At 35.2% G+C, this 18,454-nt stretch overlaps 1 protein-coding gene across 6 annotated transcripts in view; it reads left to right on the top strand.

The window, feature by feature from the left end:
- Positions 1–18,454, top strand: part of LOC137408250 (neuron navigator 3-like) — a 146,983-nt gene that overhangs the window by 55,320 nt on the left and 73,209 nt on the right. For 5 of the 6 annotated variants that reach the window (XM_068094688.1, XM_068094685.1, XM_068094687.1 and 2 more), the window contains 2 exons: positions 475–592; positions 2,141–2,193. In XM_068094688.1, the coding sequence (XP_067950789.1) occupies positions 475–592; positions 2,141–2,193 (171 nt within the window). Of the gene's footprint in view, positions 1–474; positions 593–2,140; positions 2,194–7,519; positions 7,571–18,454 lie in introns of those variants that run through there. The other variant, XM_068094689.1, reaches the window with a different exon arrangement.

Raw genomic sequence — 18,454 nt, 5'->3', positions numbered from 1 at the left:
AAAAAGCAATAATCGGGTTATCAAAGGATAGAGAGTGAAACGATGAAAAGGATAAAAGGAAAACGACAGACGGTACCAGGAATTGTGAGATTAATAGAGTATTGCAAAAACTTTAGGTACTACATAAAAAGTCTATATGTCAAAATGCTTCGAAAACTTAATTTCCTAAAATCATATTGTTCTTCATGCCTCCCATGATACTTTACACATTATTAGTTTCATCATAATTTAAATATAACTATGAATCCTTTTTATGCTGTAAACCGTTGCGTAGCAACCAAGTATTGAAGTACCAATATTTTTGAAATTAGACTGATCAAACTAACGCTTAGAGAAATTTTGTGTATAATTTAACGACAAATCTAAAACCATGATATAGGTCTTTAACGGGCTACGAACTACAGATGTAGATACGAGTCCATCAAAACGCTCAAAGCCACTGATTTTGTTTTATTTAGCTCAATGTATTTATAGATCTACACGGACTGGGCAAACCATTATCTAGAGAAAGGCAGATGTGGTAGGAGAGTAGAGAGTCTTCAGAGAGATCTCTCAGACGGAGTTTTGTTGGCGTATATCGTCCAGGCAGTCAGTAAGTTGTAAATATGATTTCATATGTTCTATTATATATGTTTTATTATATATGTTTTATTTATATTATTATATATGTTATATATTATTTTATGTTTTATATATATTATTATATATGTTTTATATATATTATTTTAAATGTTTGAGCATTTGATATGTTGGTGGCGTAAAATAGACATAACTGTTTAAGGCATCTTATCATTTTAAGGCCTGCTTTTTGCCATTTTGACGTATACATGCGTATCACTTGAAATAAGCCAATAAAATGTATGTGATGTCATCATATCTGTACAGATTGTTATCTTCGATCATTAACAATTAAATGTTCTGAATTTAGCTTATATAATCAATTTTCAATCAATAATCAATTTCAGAATTTAGCCTACATGATCATTCAAAAACATAATTTTACAGCTTTTTGGTTGACATATTTGAAATAATGACAAAATCAGGATTAATTTAATATATAATTTATGACTATTGACTAAATTCAAATGAGTAACAATGTTGTAAATGAGAATTTTAGTTTTACAACAAAGGGGTTCAGTTTATTTAGCAAACTACTGTATATATATGTTGTGGGTTGAAATTTTCAGGCTAGTCAAAAATTATCAGACTAGATTATAATTTTTTGACTAGTCCAATCTTTTAGACTGAAAAATGAATTTGGACTACAATATGTTTGTGGTCTACAATGAACTCAACCATTTACCGCTTACTATTGTGTCAAAGCTGAAACTTTGTTAATTTCTGCTTCTTTACATTTCAGAATAAATAGTATTATTTAAATGGTATCCACGCTAGTTGAATATTAACCGATGAAATTACTTGTTGGAGTTAAATTTGATTACTAGTTCTCATTTTTACTAACACGCGAATGAAGGTGGCGACATTTACAGAAAGTTAACTTGACACTAGGGACTAAGTGATGGCATATAAGTGATGGGATGGAATGGCAAGGAGACGACAGTTTTGAATATTTGCAAACTAATAATCCTTGTACTTGAGACTTGTTTAAAATGCGGAAGAAAACTGTTAACTACATTCACTGTGTTTACATTATTAAGATGATATGGATTTGGAGTTGTGCACACGTTATGCGATGTGTTTCAATGGACATTTGGAGTTGTGCCCACGTTATGCGATGTGTTTCAATGGACATTTGCGTGTTGTAGATTAGCGCGGGTTCTTTATTCCAAAAGGGTGGGAATTCTACTCTAGAGGTCATAGTGGTGCATTCCTGTTCACCTAACAGCAGGCTTTTAAAATGAAAATGACTGAAGTGTGAAAAATGGTTAAAATGGAATAGCTTACGAGGCATTTTTTGCGCTTCATTCGCAAGTGTCCTTTTCACCTTTCGCAATCATAAAGCATTCGGTAAAAATTTTCAAGTAACAAAACTCGCTTGAATTGTGGATTTTTGCTGTTTTCATCTTACGAATGACTTGCGGATTAACCTTGACATGGACACATGGTGATGCTCGTGCTTTTCAACCTGATGCGTGTGTTCAGGTCAAGTCGTACTAATTATCTCTCATTGATTTTATAGCCAACAAAGAATTGGCTGGAATCAACTACAACCCAAAGAATTCTACTCATATGGTGAGTCAGTTACACTTTTTTGATGTTTCCAATGGTCAGATAGTCTTTTATTCGTCATCTAAACTGAGTCACACCTGCTGTAATCTCCTTTTACTCTCTCCGAATCAGGAAGTTCCTTTATCTATAGTTTGAATGCTCTGATGTCCATTTCTACTCAGAATATTTCCGCCCATCATTTAATCCTAACATGAATTGCAATAAGAAAGGTTTAACAAAAGTTCTTTGATGATTTTCAACAAACTGTGATCTTTTGATGTGTAATGGCCTCAATGGTCATGTTGTGTCTATTGAGAAAACACTGTTGTTCTCGTCAGCGAGATATGAGGCTACATGATATGAAATACAAAATGAAGTATTTGCTATACAACAGTATATATACATGTATGTCAAACATAATAAGGCTAAGAAAATATTTTTTAGTTGTGTCAGTGCGTGCTGTCTCAATATTTATACAATCAATTTGTTGTTATATTAAGTTATCTCTTACGTGTAATTGATTCATAGCCCTGTGTGCATAGACTGAACTTTAGTGTGTTTGTACCAAACCGTTAGGTGCGTTACATTTTCAACTACGATCAGTCAAAAGAGCTCCATAATTTAAACCAAATGATAAAGGGTTAGTAGCATGTATAACAGGGTTTCAAGTCAAACCGTGAAAGCATCAGTAGTTGTTCACTCTTATACATTTTGTATTGTACGGCTGGCTTATTTAAGGCTAAACACGTGCAATAGCCTGTTGGCAGTATTAGTTTTTCTCAAGTTTTTTTTTTAATTTTTTAGTAAAAAAGCTTTGGATGGGTTATTTTTTAGTCTGTGCAGCTTTGTTTATTTCATGTATTAAATTAAGTTCATTTTTATTTTATGAATCCGAGAATAGAAACTTACTCACACTATCTACTTAATGACAGTGCCAATATGGTTGGACTGTCTCCAGCTGTAGAGGCTTGTTATTTGCATAATAAAATCTATAGATTAAATCAATAATGTTACATAACTGCACACGTGTCGTGATGGCTCTGCATTTAGGGATTGTGCCCTCATGGCTTTGAAAACCGCTTCTTCAACTAGCAGGGAATGATAACTATCACTGCCAATTTCTACTTCGTGTCTTACGTGAAGTAAAAAGTACGGCTAGAGAAAAGTAAACCAGTCAAATTTAGTGATAACAAAACAAAATGCGTAAGAAAAATGTTGATGTCTTTTGCGCTGACAGGGTTAAAGTTCGTAATCTGTTATACCCTAGGACACTTGTATTTCGCTAGTATTTAGTTTCGTGAGTAGCATACAGAGTAACATTTTGCTGCAACCTAATTTCGCAGCCCTGATGAGTGCGAAAATATAGTGATGTGAAAATAAATGCAGTGGAACAAACATACATAATATGGCTAAGAAAATATTTTTTAGTTGTGTCAGTGCGTGCTGTCTCAATATTTATACAATCAATTTGTTGTTATATTAAGTTATCTCTTACGTGTAATTAGATTCCTCAGGTTCGGTTCACCGGTAAAAATTTTTTTTTTCAATTTGGGACTAGTTTGTAATTGTGAACCGCAGGTAGAATTGTGTGACCGAGATCGATAACGCAATTTGATCGCTTGCTGCCATTTGTTTCTTGGACTATCAGAGAACAAAACTATTTAATTCTGTGTTTTCGCTCATTCGTTATGATAGTTTAGTTTCGAAAGTTTCGAAGAAAACGCGAAAGTTAGATGAGGCGAATACATAAGTGTCCTAGGGTAGCTTTGGCAAGCTCTTCATTGATAAAACTGTAACAGTGCCAATTGTGATTAAAAGCCTTTCAGTGGCCAGTGACCAGTTGGCTTAGTTTAGAAGTCTAGAATACCTGACTCTCAAATGACAAAGTGGGGTTCAGTTCCTAATAAAGCTACTGATGGTGACAGGGATGACATTCAACTCTAAACTACGACTAATAACGTCTCCAGTCATCTAGGTTCCCTCGCCACTAGACTCTGACATGTCCAGTCAAATTCACAGGGCCTTTTTTGTGCAACAATGCTTGTAACAACTGCTTGCAGTAAGCTAGGCAGATATCATAGTCGTTCTTCAAGGGAGTTGATTGCTCGCGCAAATGTTAATTTATTCAATCAGCTCACTTTAGGAGACATCAAAGTGTGTTTCGTTCCTTGACTTGGGCTATGACTTGGCAGTAGGGAAGAATTATTTTGCATTCATTTGCTTATTTTATACATTTTCGGGTTGTAAAGTCTTAAATCTTCCATAAACTGTTTTAAGCTTAAAACTCGAATTCTTTAAAAAATGCAAATCATAAGAATGGCGGTTAGCGCTGAGTTAAACAGGTGTTCATTAAATTATACTGCTTTTATAGCCATCAGGTTCATACAGGAACTTTGTAACAATAGTAGAAAAGTCATGCAAATGTTCCAGAATATTTAGGAATTCTAGTAACCACTTTTTACCCTCTCCACTATGTTTCCATGGCACGGATGATGCAGTGCTGCGTACTGCGTACTGCGTACTGCGTACTGCGTACTGCGTACTGCTAATAATATTATATTGCACCCTATTGCAGGTATAACCATATTTTACTCTCATGTATACTGTATATGTATATTGTCCCATATTGTAGTCTAGGAGTATGTGTAGAGACAATATAGGCAGTTTAATGTGCTATACAGTACTGTGCTCGATTTTTAATGTCCGGACATGACCCAGTTTCCACTATGTTTGTTATTATTATTATTTTTATTGATTTGTATTATACCCTATTTTAGGTATAATTATATTTTATTTTATATTGTATATGCATGAGTATACAGTATAAATTGAATACTGTACAGTATTCAATTTTCAATGTCTGACTTTTTCAATGTCCGGATGTGGCCAATCTGTATTAGTCCAAACAAATGAGAGTTGTCTGCACATCAATATTCTTAGTTATTTCACTAGTTATTCTTAGTTAAAACACTATTTGAAAGGTGGATATTCTTAAATACATATGAAACAAGAATAAGTGAAATTATGAACCAAACAGACATACATTTCCATATTTTCTTCAAAACAAGCCGATGGCAACAAAAAACTTGGAATTTTCAAGAGTGTGATTGATTGAGGTATAAAACAGTATGACATTAGACATCGGCCGTGGTTTAGTAGTCTAGAACTCCTGACCTACTAACAACAGGTTGGAGTTTAATTCCCAGAGAGGCCACTGCTGGTGACAAGGATGACATCCAACCTTAAATTACTCTCTGCAACTGGGCATGTCTCCAGTCATTGAGGTTCTCCTGCTACGGATTTCAGTGTCCAGTCATTGAGCTATATTGTAGTTTGTGCCACAATGCTGTTAGAAAGACACACAGCATCTGCTTGCAATTGGCTAGGCAAACATACTCCATCTTCAAGGGATTGCTGACACTTGAGTAACTTTATAACCTCTCTTGGTTTAAATATGAAACTTCAAAAAAATTAACAAACCTTAAAGGAGTTAGAAGATGAGACTGTTCCCATTGCAGTTTTTATAATTTGCTGCAGGCCTTTAATTAAGGCTTTCTGAAACCATAAGCATTACCATTAAGCATAGAATCCCCATAAAAACAGAATTTTTCATAAAAAAGGCAAGCCACAATTCTGGTTCTCACACCACAACATTGCACATTGCGCGGTGCAGCCAGTAGGAAAGTTTCATTCATGCCCCACTATATCCGGCATTCGACTGGCTGCCACTCCGTAGTACTAGGTTAACAGACTTGGCAAAGAGTCTAATCTTCTCTCAATTGAGGTCAAAACCAGTAGACTCCTTTTGGAATCAATGTCATCATTTTTCTCAAACTGTTCATGTCACTATGAATGCGTTTAGGAACACTCGGCTCAATGTCAAATTGATTCGTCAAGCATTAGATCTCTGTTTGCTCAGCAAACACTGTGACACTTTTCACGGTAATAGTGAAATAATTCGCTGGCATATATCCAATCAGTTGAAATAAATAAACCTCTAACAATATTGACTCAAGATCACTGGTTAACTTAGCAGAATGATCTGATGATTGCCATGTAATCAGTGAGTTCAACGCTTTTCAAATAGTTAAAAATTTTAAATCTTACAGATAAAGTTGTTATTCTGAGCTGTAGAAATACAATGCATCACTAAAAAGGAAAATTTTTAATTAAAATTAGCTGTACAGGTTGTCATCGACTTATGACTGCGTAATGTTCTGACCAACAGGTCATAAGCCAGTCTGGACGCAAGTTAAACTATTAAATACTATATTATTCGTATTACCTTTTAATATAAAATATAAAATCTTACAAATTTTATTTTCGGTCTTCTTTATGTTTACTGCAGCGAACATTCTTGTCGACTTATCGACAATAGACTACTAGAAAAGTTTACTGTTATCGTACTGTCGATTCAAGCTGCATAAAATAATTGTAGATATACGTACTGTAATTGATTTGTGACTGAAAATATCTCAGCAAATACATAAATAGAAAAAGTTCACTTTGAAGGAACAAAATCAACAAAGGTTGAAAGTTGGTCAAGACACCAGTCGCAAGGTTGTTAGCTGATGATAACCTGTAGTTTAATAAATTGGAACACCGCTAGAATTAATTAATGTTTAAATAAGGCAACTCTACAAGCTTCAAAGAGTTATTTTAATGCTTGACCGTTCTTGTAATAAAATTTATAAGTGTTCAACTTTTTAAAATTTATTTAAGTTGTTCCTACTTGTTTTATTATTTTATTTAATCTTTACATACAACCTTGGAACTTGTTCAGAAAATCTGATGACGCATTGCTGTACTTCAAATTATAATTTCATGATTATATGAATTACAAATAAGACTATGTTCCTGAAAAAGCTGTGGAATTGATGACTACAGTAGTATTCTTGCAGCTAATAGTACTAACTTACTTGCTCATAGGCCAAGGACAGCATAATCACAAAGTATTGTGGTCTAACCATTGCTTCCTTTAAGAACTTTTCACTAATCAGTATCATGTCAGTGAAAATATTTTTTATTTTTAGAAATAAGGCTACCGCAATTGAACTAGCGCTAATAGCCTACTAAAAACTCTTTCAGTACCCGGAGGTCTTGAATCCTATCGATTTATAATAGGCCACGCCTCCTACTCATTAATTTGTTTATTATAACAACAAGCAATAAGGGAAGGGAAGATTCGCGTTATATGAGAGATGACACGGAGTGAATCGACTGTGATTCAGGCTGACTAGCCTACTAGCAAAGAATCTGTGGGAGCAGTTGTCTGTGATTGATAGGGACAGACAGCACCACAGCTGCACGAAATAGTAGAGTAGGACTCACTTTGTACTCTTGTATCTGCCGGAGATATACTTTCATGCCTTTACGTTAGAGGATTATGTAAACATGTCTGGTGAGTTTCATTTTTTATTAGCTGCAAGTTTTGCCCTTGCTAGTTTGTCTAGAGTGGACAATTTGATTTCTAATAGCAGATTGCGAGCAGAGCTCTATGATCCACCATTTTATAAATCCATTGATGATCTTCTACTAGTATCGGGTTACTAAAATCTTCCGCTATGTTCTAATATCAAATGCTACATTGCTAAATAAAAGAAGGTGACAACTAAAACCTTTCAGTTAAGAAAGGGTTGTATCATGGATTTCATTGCGATCCTCCTGGCTGCAGAACTTACCAAAATTTTTTGCTTTTGTATTATATTAATCTTGTTTTTAATAGTTAGAACTAAAAAAAACTTTTTTATCTAACCTGTCAGCGTCATAGGTTGGCGCGTCTTCGGTGACTAAGATTCTTGCCATTCTATCAAGTCTTGCCTTACTTGAGGTTCTCTAACAATTTACCTCCAGCTGCCTTTCTTCTGCCTTTCTTGGCCAAATTTTATCTGAAACAGAGGTGCTTAGATTCCTTCCGCCAGTTGATCAGTCTGGGCTTGCTGACCTTTAGAGTGATTGAATGAGAGACAGCGGCAGCAGGTGGACTTAATGCTAGGAGGTATCAGTCACTGTGTAGTTTAGCCAGTCAATAAACGATTCTTTATTTATGATGCATGGTTAGCTGACTTCTGCTGCCGATATATTGTCACAAAAAGCAATACGCTTACCGATAAAATTATATCGTGTTTATCATTTAATATCAACATCGTAAATCATCTAATCACTTACTGTTTGAAACTAACCTAATCACTGTGACTAGGCTTGTAACGTGGAAGCCATTTATTTGCTAATGAGAAACAAAAAGATTCATCTGCATTAAACTACAATGTTTCCATGAATAGTTGAATAATTATCTCTGAACTGCCTGAATTTTTTGTAGTTTTGTTTGCCTGTACACGATCCCCTTCTCCGTGGATTAACCAATAAATTTGTAGGATCTATTTGATTTCGATATCTTATACAATCATGAAAGAACAATGTTATATATGTAAATTTCACTGATCTCTTTGACTAAAGATTTTTACAGCGAACTAGTTGCATTACTTAGTCATTACTTTTTCGTCGCGACAGACGGTATTCTGAAAATTAATTCTGGCAGCTGATCACTTGCAATGCACTTGCCTGTCAGAGACAATATCGCTAGCGTTGTTCAAACATCACTCTGGTATTGTATAACCACACTTAATTGTCATACAAAATCCGCAATTAACTTTAAAAAGAGATTGAAATAATAAAATGAATTACATTTGAGATAAGCATTGTTTGTGCTTCGATTGTAATTGGAGTACCTAACGTGTACCTTTTGTTTGCTATGTAACAGGCTGTTTGCAAGAATGTATTCTGTTTGCATACAAGCTCAGGCAAATACAAAAGAGAGGTGTTGAGCCGGTGATGTTAGGGATTGGCTCCATAATCGTCTGAGTATCAAAAGTATTTCTTATGCGACTGTCTACACATAACTATCGTATAGCTAACAGATGTGAATTTATTTGAGATCAAAGAATGATACCCTAAATTATCTATAAATATATTGGACTCACTATAATTGTACACTATCATGGAGGAAGGAACTTGAGTTACCGTGCCATGAGTGTTCCATTGGACATTGGCATGAGGCAGATTAATATGGGTGCTTTGTTGAAAAAGACAATTTTTTTTACCAGATGTCATAATCGGACATTCGGAACTGCTCAAATCGAAATGAAAAAGCTGAAGTGTAAAAATGTTTAAAACAGAATAGCTTGCGTATCATTTGCAAGAGCTGTTTCCATTTTTCGCAAACATGAAACATTCGATAAAAATTTGCGAGTAAAACTCCCTTGACTTGCAGGTTTTTACAGTTTCCACCTTGCGGAGTATGTGAATTAAATGTGTCATGGGAACACAGTGATTGAGGAAGGAACTTTCCTAACACGCTATCTGTATTTCTGAATTTTGGTTTATGGCCAAATGATCGATGCTATCAATCCATCGGTTTTTTTACGTCATCAAGCCGTTTGCGCATGCGCTCGTTCACGAAAAAGCCACCATATTTGTAGAAAACGATTGTTATTCTTTTATTTAATATTATTTTTTGGTGTTGTTTTGATACTATAATAAAAAAATTGCAAACAAAAGCATTGTTTTCAAAAATTCATTGCAAAAGCTTCGTGTTTTAACAATAAAAGTTGTCTATAAAGATGGCGGACAACGATAAAATGACGTCAAGATAAAATGACAGCGTAGCAACGAGCTTCTACGTGAGCAGGAAAGCCTGTATACTTACTTTTACATACATAGTACATGGTTGGGTTGGACGGTTTGTATATCTAGATTTCTATCATTTATGATTAAGTAGGAGTTTTCAAACTTTCTATTACATTGGTAACAGTTTTGGCACTGATGGCATCTATATACGCCCTTTTACACAAAACATGCATACATGCGTTTCAGCGGAATCTGGTAAAAATACCTTTTTTGCTGTTGAAAATTTATAACCTTAAGATTATAATAAAGTGCCACATTGCATGACTGTCAAACGCATTTGTAACTGATAAAATCTATTTATAGAAGTTCCTTTGCTACTAGTTTAGTCTAGTAGTGGACACCCTCTATTTTAGTAATACATAATCGATTGTATGATTCTACAGGTTTTCTAAGAACCAAATGGCAACTGATTCTAAACACCCCTCGAAATGTGGATATTCTTAAACACATATGAAACAAGATTGCATCATCAGTATAAACACTCTGTATACATCATCATACAACTGTACAACTGGAAGAAGTCTTTCAAATGCCATAATTGCTGCCATCTGACATCTCAATGCAAACAATAAGTTTTAGTTCATTGATTAGAGTATCTTACATTTTTCATCATTCTAAATGCTTTATTCGAGCGATTAGTTATACAGTGTAGGCGTGACGATATGCTAGATACCATCATGCTTGGCTAAGTATTTTGCACCAGACCTAATCAGAAATCAGCATTCTTAACTCTTTTGAAATTCTCAGCTTGTTATCGGCTTCACGCCTCACCAGATGTTGCTGGAGCAGCTGAAACTAACTTGCTTTTCAGACGCAAATATCAACCATTTCTGCACTTGAGATTTTTGTTCAAAAACACAATTCTTTATTGTTTTCGTATTGGAGCATGTCAGTTGAACTCACTCTAATAATACATTACTTCCTCACTTTTTACGGTTGGTCGGGACCGGCACCCCCCCACCGTGATAAGTAAATATCTGTGAAATAAAAACTACTAAACTCATAACTAACAAAGTCACTTTTTCATTGATTGTAAGCATTTTCCTTTTTTTCATAAGTTCATTCGACAATTTTGAGGGTCAAGGGCAGTTAAGCGGCTTGATGAAGGGTGTTACACGCACTTTGTACTTCTACACAGCGTAACAAGTAAAACAGCGAACTGCAGCAAATGCTAACGCAAAAACGCTTGCGGATAGATCTATCCCACTGAGCCAGAGTATGAGATAGATTTATGCATTTTAGTCTTTTTTATTTATTTTCAAATGTTAAAAATTTAATGAGCATTTTTACTTCGGGAAATACTGAAGCTGCGATTGCTGAATCATAAAGTAACCAGGGAAGTAACCTTTTCAAGGAATTTATGTGTTATTATTATTATTCATATATTATTATTTATGTTATATTATTTTTGATTGTATTATTATTTATGTACTATTATTATTTATGTATTATTATTTATGTATTATTTGGTTCACTATCAGAATCTTATTTAATAGATATTCAATGTTTACTCTCGCAAGATATTCATTAATTCAAGGAGACAAATCCAAATTTAGGATTTAAAACAAATAGCTCCAACATACTAACATGTGATTTTATGATAACGTTCTAAACAGGTATTAAAGACAGACTGTTGCCTGTAGTCCCTAAACAGAGGCAGCAGGCTTCAAGTCTTCTGAGCATATTGTACTCCAGACAAGACTGAACATACTGAATGTGTCTATGTCAAGGTTAATCCGCAAGTTGGCATCATCCACAAGATAGAAACGGCAAAAATCCGCACGTCAAGCAACTCATTGATTTTTACGGAGTAACTCATGCTTGCGAAAAATGGAAGCGGCTTTTGCGAATGATGCGCAAGATATTGTTGCGCAAGTTATTCCATTTTAAACATTTTCCACCCTTCAATTTTTCTTATTCTGATTTCAGCAGTTCTGAATGCACCGTTGTGACGTCGCTGTAACAGCCGTTCTCATTTCGATTCAAGCCATTCCGAATGCACCATATCGAATGCACCACTATGACCTCTAGCGTAGGACTCCTTATTTTTTTAATAAAGCGTCGACATTAATCCGCAAAATGCGAATGTCCGTTGAAACACTTAATCATGTGGCAACTCAGTGTGCGCACAACTCCAAATCATCCGCACAGTGGAATTGTAGTGATACATCGATGCTTGAAGTTGCTTTTATAGATTAGGAAACACAGAAAGGACAATCATTAGCTTGGTTGGAGCCTATTGAACTTCTGTGATGCAAACTCTCAGCTTGCTCAGCCATGGAGTTGTTGATTTTTTTAATCATTCCTGGCCTGCCGTAGGTTGCCCACAGCTATTTTGATCACCTTCCGTCATTTTCTAGTGAATCACATAAACTGGATGTAAACACGCGTAATGACATCCAATGATGGTGTTTATATCCGGCTGCTGGACTTTGCTCTATTTTATGACAAACTGTAGGCAATTGGTTTTCGAACATCTTCAGCCTGAAGTTGACAAATTGAATGTACCCTAGGCCACTTATGTATTCGCCTCATCTAACTTTCGCGTTTTCGCGGAGCCATCCTCTCACAAAAATTTCATGTGCGAAACTAAACTATCATAACGAACGAGTGAAAACGCGAAATTAAATAGCTTTGTTCATTGATAGTCCAAGAAACAAATGGCAGCAAGCGATCAAAGTGCATTATCGACCTCACCCACACCATTCTATCTGCGGTTCACAATTACAAACTAGTCCCAAATTGAAATTTTTTTCCTATCGGTGAACTGAACTTGAGGAATCTAATTATGTTTGTTCCACTGCATTTATTTTCACATCACTATATTTTTGCAGTCATCAGAGCTGCGAAATTGAGTTGCATCGAAATTTTACTCTGTATGCTACTCACGAAACTAAATACAGTCAATAATACAGTCAACGAAATATAAGTGTCCTAGGGTAGACAAATGAGCGGTGTCGGAGTGTGTCAACTTGCTCTGGCTCAAAGATTTCATTTACTACTTTATTTGGCTCTATGTTTTTGTAGACTGTGGTTCACTCCATTGCCCATATTTGAATAGAAACAAATCATTAATACTTCCTTTCCAATCACCCAGTTTTGTGTTTGTTTATTACTTACAATCGCTGACATTAACACATGATTTCAAGTTATTTTCCCAGATTCATTTTAAGTCGCTGTTGAAAACTTAAAAGCGTTGTACTGCAGTTGCTATTGACAGATAAAATCAATTTCATTTCCATTGGCATTCTGGGAATTGGGAATTTGTTATTGAGGATATCTATAGACTTTCTTTAACTGAATTGATACTTTAAGCTAGTTTGCATTGTTCTAAACATTCACTATGTCTATGATCACAAGCTAAATCTGCGTGACCTCAGGTGCTTTGTATTATAAAAGAAATTACGCCTAGCTATTCCTCATCACGTTCATTTTCGTTCGTCAACCTCATCACGTTCATTTTCGTTCGTCAAATATCTTTGATTTATGCAAATAGACGGTCATTAGGAGTTGTTGACTGCTTGTGTTCCCGTTTGTTGTGTAAATTGTCACCAACCTAACTTGGCCCCTTGGACAGACGTGTGCCTGGTTTTACTGTTTGCAAGGTCATTAGTGGTCATAAGTAAAGTGTGAATGTTTTATTTTGAAAGAGATTAGTGTTGTGAGACGCAGAAACAGTCTGAGCCTCGCTAACCTCAACGCGATAGCATCTTTTAGTAATCGAGGGAACAAAAGGTTGCTGTACTAAAAGGCTACAGGAAGACATTTAAACTTTGGCGTATTTCAGTAAAGTTAAATTTAGAAGCACTGCTGGGGCTCTAATATATTTTTAGGATCACAAGTATTGATGATTGATTTGACAACGAGTAGTTTGAATTTGTGTTGACACTATCTTGACTATTAGTAGTTTGTGACGGAAAAGTCACTTTTTAAGCGCTAGAATGATCTTCTAATCTTTACTATAATAATAGCTGTGTCCGTTTGTTCTTCTGTCCAAAGTCGTTTGAAAAAAGACTGCCCCGCACAGGAATCAAACTCTGATATTCCTGTTAGCAGTCAGGCACACTACCGACTGTGCTACTCTACCCCCCTTCCATATATAAGAATGATTGTGCCCATAGTTATTACACATGATGGTCTCTCACAGTCCAAGTGGCTAGCATAAATAATGGAATGCTAAAAGTTAGATTACATGATCAGGAATTGCCATAAACCTAATACTGACATCTTGGAGTATCTATATCGCTTGTGCAGCCAATCAGCTGCCATCTCAATCTTACCGTTTATTGAGCTGGATATAACTTCCACAGAGACATTTTGCTAGATAAATGTGCTTAGCAGGTGTTTGCCAGGCACCTATTTTTACCCTTTCTAGATAATGTAGGTCATTTTTATTATTTAACGTCTAAACCATCCTTGCATTGACAATCTGTAGACAATGAGAATATATCCTCTTAATCCGGGTTGTGGTTGAATTCTCCACATCCTCTCCTCCCATCCAAAATGAAACTGAGTCAAGCAAAAGTACATAAGTTCATTTTGTCGTTAGTCGCTAGTAATCTGTTACTATCGACTATTAACTATCGACTGTCCAGAAGGCAGTAACAAAATAAAATTCTAGATAGTGATTAAATGTTGGGTGCTAGAAATTTTTTTTACATTTTAGTTTAATCTTGGTGGCTAGTTTGATGGATTGTCATTCGCAAACAATATGCGAAACCGACAGATGATGTAAGTGAACATTAGCTTAAGGGATGCATAATGCAAAAATACATGTTACATGATTAACAATTTGTGTCCGGCTCAACCAATGGGAACGTGATGGTGTGTTGACGGAGTTACAAGGTGTCCAATGTGAACCTAGTCTTAGGAATCAGCATTTCTACCAATCTCTCTTAATTAGCCCATTTTGTGTCTTCTGATTGGACAATGCCTTCAGCTACAACGCTGGAATTTTTCTGGTCAGTTGGAAGAGCATCTTTTTAAGTGATTTCGTAACTGGTCTGTGCGAGGTAGCCTAAGACATTGGTGAATAGTACCTGTATACCTGAAAATAGAGAGAGCTGAGGCGTAAACCAGCAACATACATAAGAGAACTTTGATATACAAATTTCCGCCCCTCATTACAGTTTAAAGATTAACTTTCCCAAAGTTTTTGTAGATTTTATCAGAAAGTATCCGTATTTTACTATTATTTGTGATTGTTTATGATGTTTGAGGTGATCTGACTGCCTGGATGTTTCAAGAACAAATTGGCAAAACTGGATCACAGATTAAAATTCTCAGATTCAAGGGAAAGTGCAATTATTATGTCTATAATTGCAAAGAGACCAACCGAATAGAGACTCGGTATGCTGCAACTTGAACACAATAACTGATGCCAACTATAGCAATCATAGCGACTAGTGATGTCATAATCGCGCATATGTTTCTTCTCAGTGTTTTAACCGTGATCAAGTTTTGTCGATTTTAATCTTGAAACATCCTGGTTGTCAGATCACTTCAAACATCAAAAATAATAGCAAATTTAGAAAAATACCAATACTTTCTGATAAAATCTACTAGAGCTTGATGGAAGTTCACTTTTAGTAATCGGCTTTGCCACATCTAATATATAATATATATATTATATAATTAAATATATTTTATGCTAAGATTTGTGTACATTTTGGTGGCCAATCATCTCGATGAACTGGGTATAGGAGATTACTTGCAAGTACAGTAGACGCTTGTACAAAATACATAATTCGTTCTACCTTTGCGCTACAGGTGTTTCATGTTATGCAAACGGTTATATACATGCAAATTGCCTAATCCGTTCCAAGATCTTTCCAAACTCACCCCTTGGGTCAAACAAAAAGGACAAACTAGACCTAACTTTTTAATTTGTTTTTAATTAGTAATTTGCATCGACAACTTCTCTCCTTTTACTGATGCATTTCACTGGTTTTATAGACTATGATTGCAGTAATTCCACAGTAGTTAAAAGTTGATGGGGAGCGCACATATTCGACGTCTCTCTACAACGATTTGTTTATCTTTTATCAACAGCAAAGTCTATTCTGCAAATTAAAACTAATAACAAATATTTATATGTATACAATAAAGCAAAACAAGAATATTTTGTTACTATTAAAAGAGTGGTGTTGACTTGTTCGTCATCTATCTGTATCTCGGGGTCATGGTTAGGATAAGTGAGGATGAGTGGCATCATGGTGATAGCAGTAGTGACGGTTTACTGTTTCTTTTTAGGTTTTATTAAGTGTATAGATACTAGTTTATTGGTTTCTATTTGGTAGATTTTCACTTTTCTCAGGGGTCACCGGGTCACCTATTTCGGTTACCTGCAAAAACAATGGATTACAATCTACCAGACTCGTACAATAGTGTAACCAAACAGATATCTGTAGAAATCAGTTATAAGTTTGATCAATAGCTCAACAGAGCATCGCAGTAGCTCTACAAATATAACGCACTGATCAATAGATTATAGCCATAGGCATCTACGTTGGTTGTCTTACTAATTTAAAACATGAAGAGAAATCATATATTAATCGATGGGATGCTAGCATAGACATCTCAATGGGTGTTTCACTGATACAAAGAGGTCTGATGATCTCTGTTAGTTCCACAAGTCAGTGACATATTATGCTTTCCTTTCTCTCTTCAATCTCCTTATTTAACCTTTCGAGATTTTACACTTTCTCTTACGCAACGTGTACACAAAGTCTACAATCTTAACACGCGGGATTATACGCTGGTCAATTGTTCATTGTGTACAAAAATGCTTATCAGCTCTCTCTAGAATGAAGGATATTATCTATATCTTGACGCTGTACACGTGAGATAAATTTAAAAGGCTATTTCCTGTTTGGCGTATCGCTTGCTCAGAGCGCTACCATAGTAATCAGAAGACTTTGCATATAGGCCGATAGGTTTTATGATATAGGGAATGAAAATAAAATTAACTCTGAATTTAGAGTTGAAAAGTGCATTTTCACCAGGATGACTTGTCGGAGTTGCTTCCTCGCTGACAAAATCTGTTTGGAATTAAATGAGAAATGGTTATTGATATTCTTTGTTTTTGTGCTTCTTAAAGATACATAGATTGTAACTGTTGTATTGCATCATAGTTTAACATTTGCAGGAAATCTTTCAACCTTGTAAAAGTATACTAAACAGTAACTTCTGTCAATCAAATTTTGCTCACTATAAAGCTTACAACTATATATTGGTTACACAAAATTAACAAACATCTCAGCTAGTTAAGAACATTCGAGGATTGTTACTGTTTTATTGTTTGAATGAAAATAGTTGAAAGCTCTTATTAGAAACCATATAAGTTATTTTTAAAGTTTTCTATGTTGCAAATTGATTACTATACTATCATCTATGCGGCGCTGAGACGAAATCCATGAATCATCAAAAGCTAACATTGTGGTAGCACAACTCCAAACATCAGGCTGCAGCACAGTACCATTGATGAGCCTGCTAACAGTTATAATGTAAGTAATAGGAGTAACGGGTAGAAATTTTCTCTATTTTGAAGCTGAGTAACAGAAACTTTAACTTGAATGAATTTAGTTTACTAAACAGACACATAAAGCTAAGTTTTAATCTTTTACTAAACTTACTCTAATTTTGTCGTCTTAATTGTTTATTATTTGTTTCCGGTTTTGCACTTTTTACCTCACGTTCGCTCTAACTTTTAGCCAACGTTTTAAAATTTTTTTCCCGAATTGATTCAAGAAAAAAGACCAAGTGATGCTGTTCTCAAACAGCGTTTCGTATACTTGGCCATATAGTGGTCATTGAGAACCAGGTCGTTTGCTCGTATTTCAAAGAGTACTCATCTCAAGAAAGAAACTTGCTCGAAGTTCCGCTTGTATTTCAATTTTCTCGCGTGTTGATGTATGACTGTGCGCTTTTTCAAACAAAACATACATGCGACTCGCGTAATCAGGTGATAACACAGTGGCTTTCTGCAAAGGATTTTTGTTTGTCTGTATTTATTTTCCTCTGTACTGTAAACCTAAGCGGAAAATAGACATCAGACTCCCAACTGGATATACAGTTGTCTATTGATAACAATGATAGATAAGCGATTTTCATATGTTAACGCAATATCAAATAACTTGACTGTCTCATAGCTAGCAGAAGCAAGTTAAATAAATGACAATCTATCACTGACATGAATGAGAAAAACGATGACATGTAGAATATATTTATTAGAAAGGGCATGCTGTCTATGCTATTTTGTGGTGTTCGAATTTCGAAGCCTAGGAATCTTCTACCATCATGGTCATGTCGCTTGCAAAAATGTAGAACTTGAGTGCCAAGCACCAGAAGGCGTTTCTGACAATATGTATCATAGAAGTAATTCCTATCACTACTATGCTCTGTAGGAGCACAAGCGGCATAAAATTTCATAGAAAGTAGGCTCTTTCAGCTGAATTTAATGCCTTTTATAGCTAGGGACTAGGTACCGTGTTTTAGTTTCACTATCGGTTGCACAAGAATGCATGCAAGTCCTTTCTATAGGCTCATTTCCTTTTAGAAGTGCTAAATCACTTTTGCAAATAAGTTATACAAATGATGG

Source organism: Watersipora subatra, chromosome 11, assembly GCF_963576615.1.
Source record: "Watersipora subatra chromosome 11, tzWatSuba1.1, whole genome shotgun sequence".
Classification (NCBI taxonomy): domain Eukaryota; kingdom Metazoa; phylum Bryozoa; class Gymnolaemata; order Cheilostomatida; family Watersiporidae; genus Watersipora; species Watersipora subatra.
Note: the sequence above shows the minus strand (reverse complement) of the source record. Positions and strands in the feature narration are given on the sequence as shown.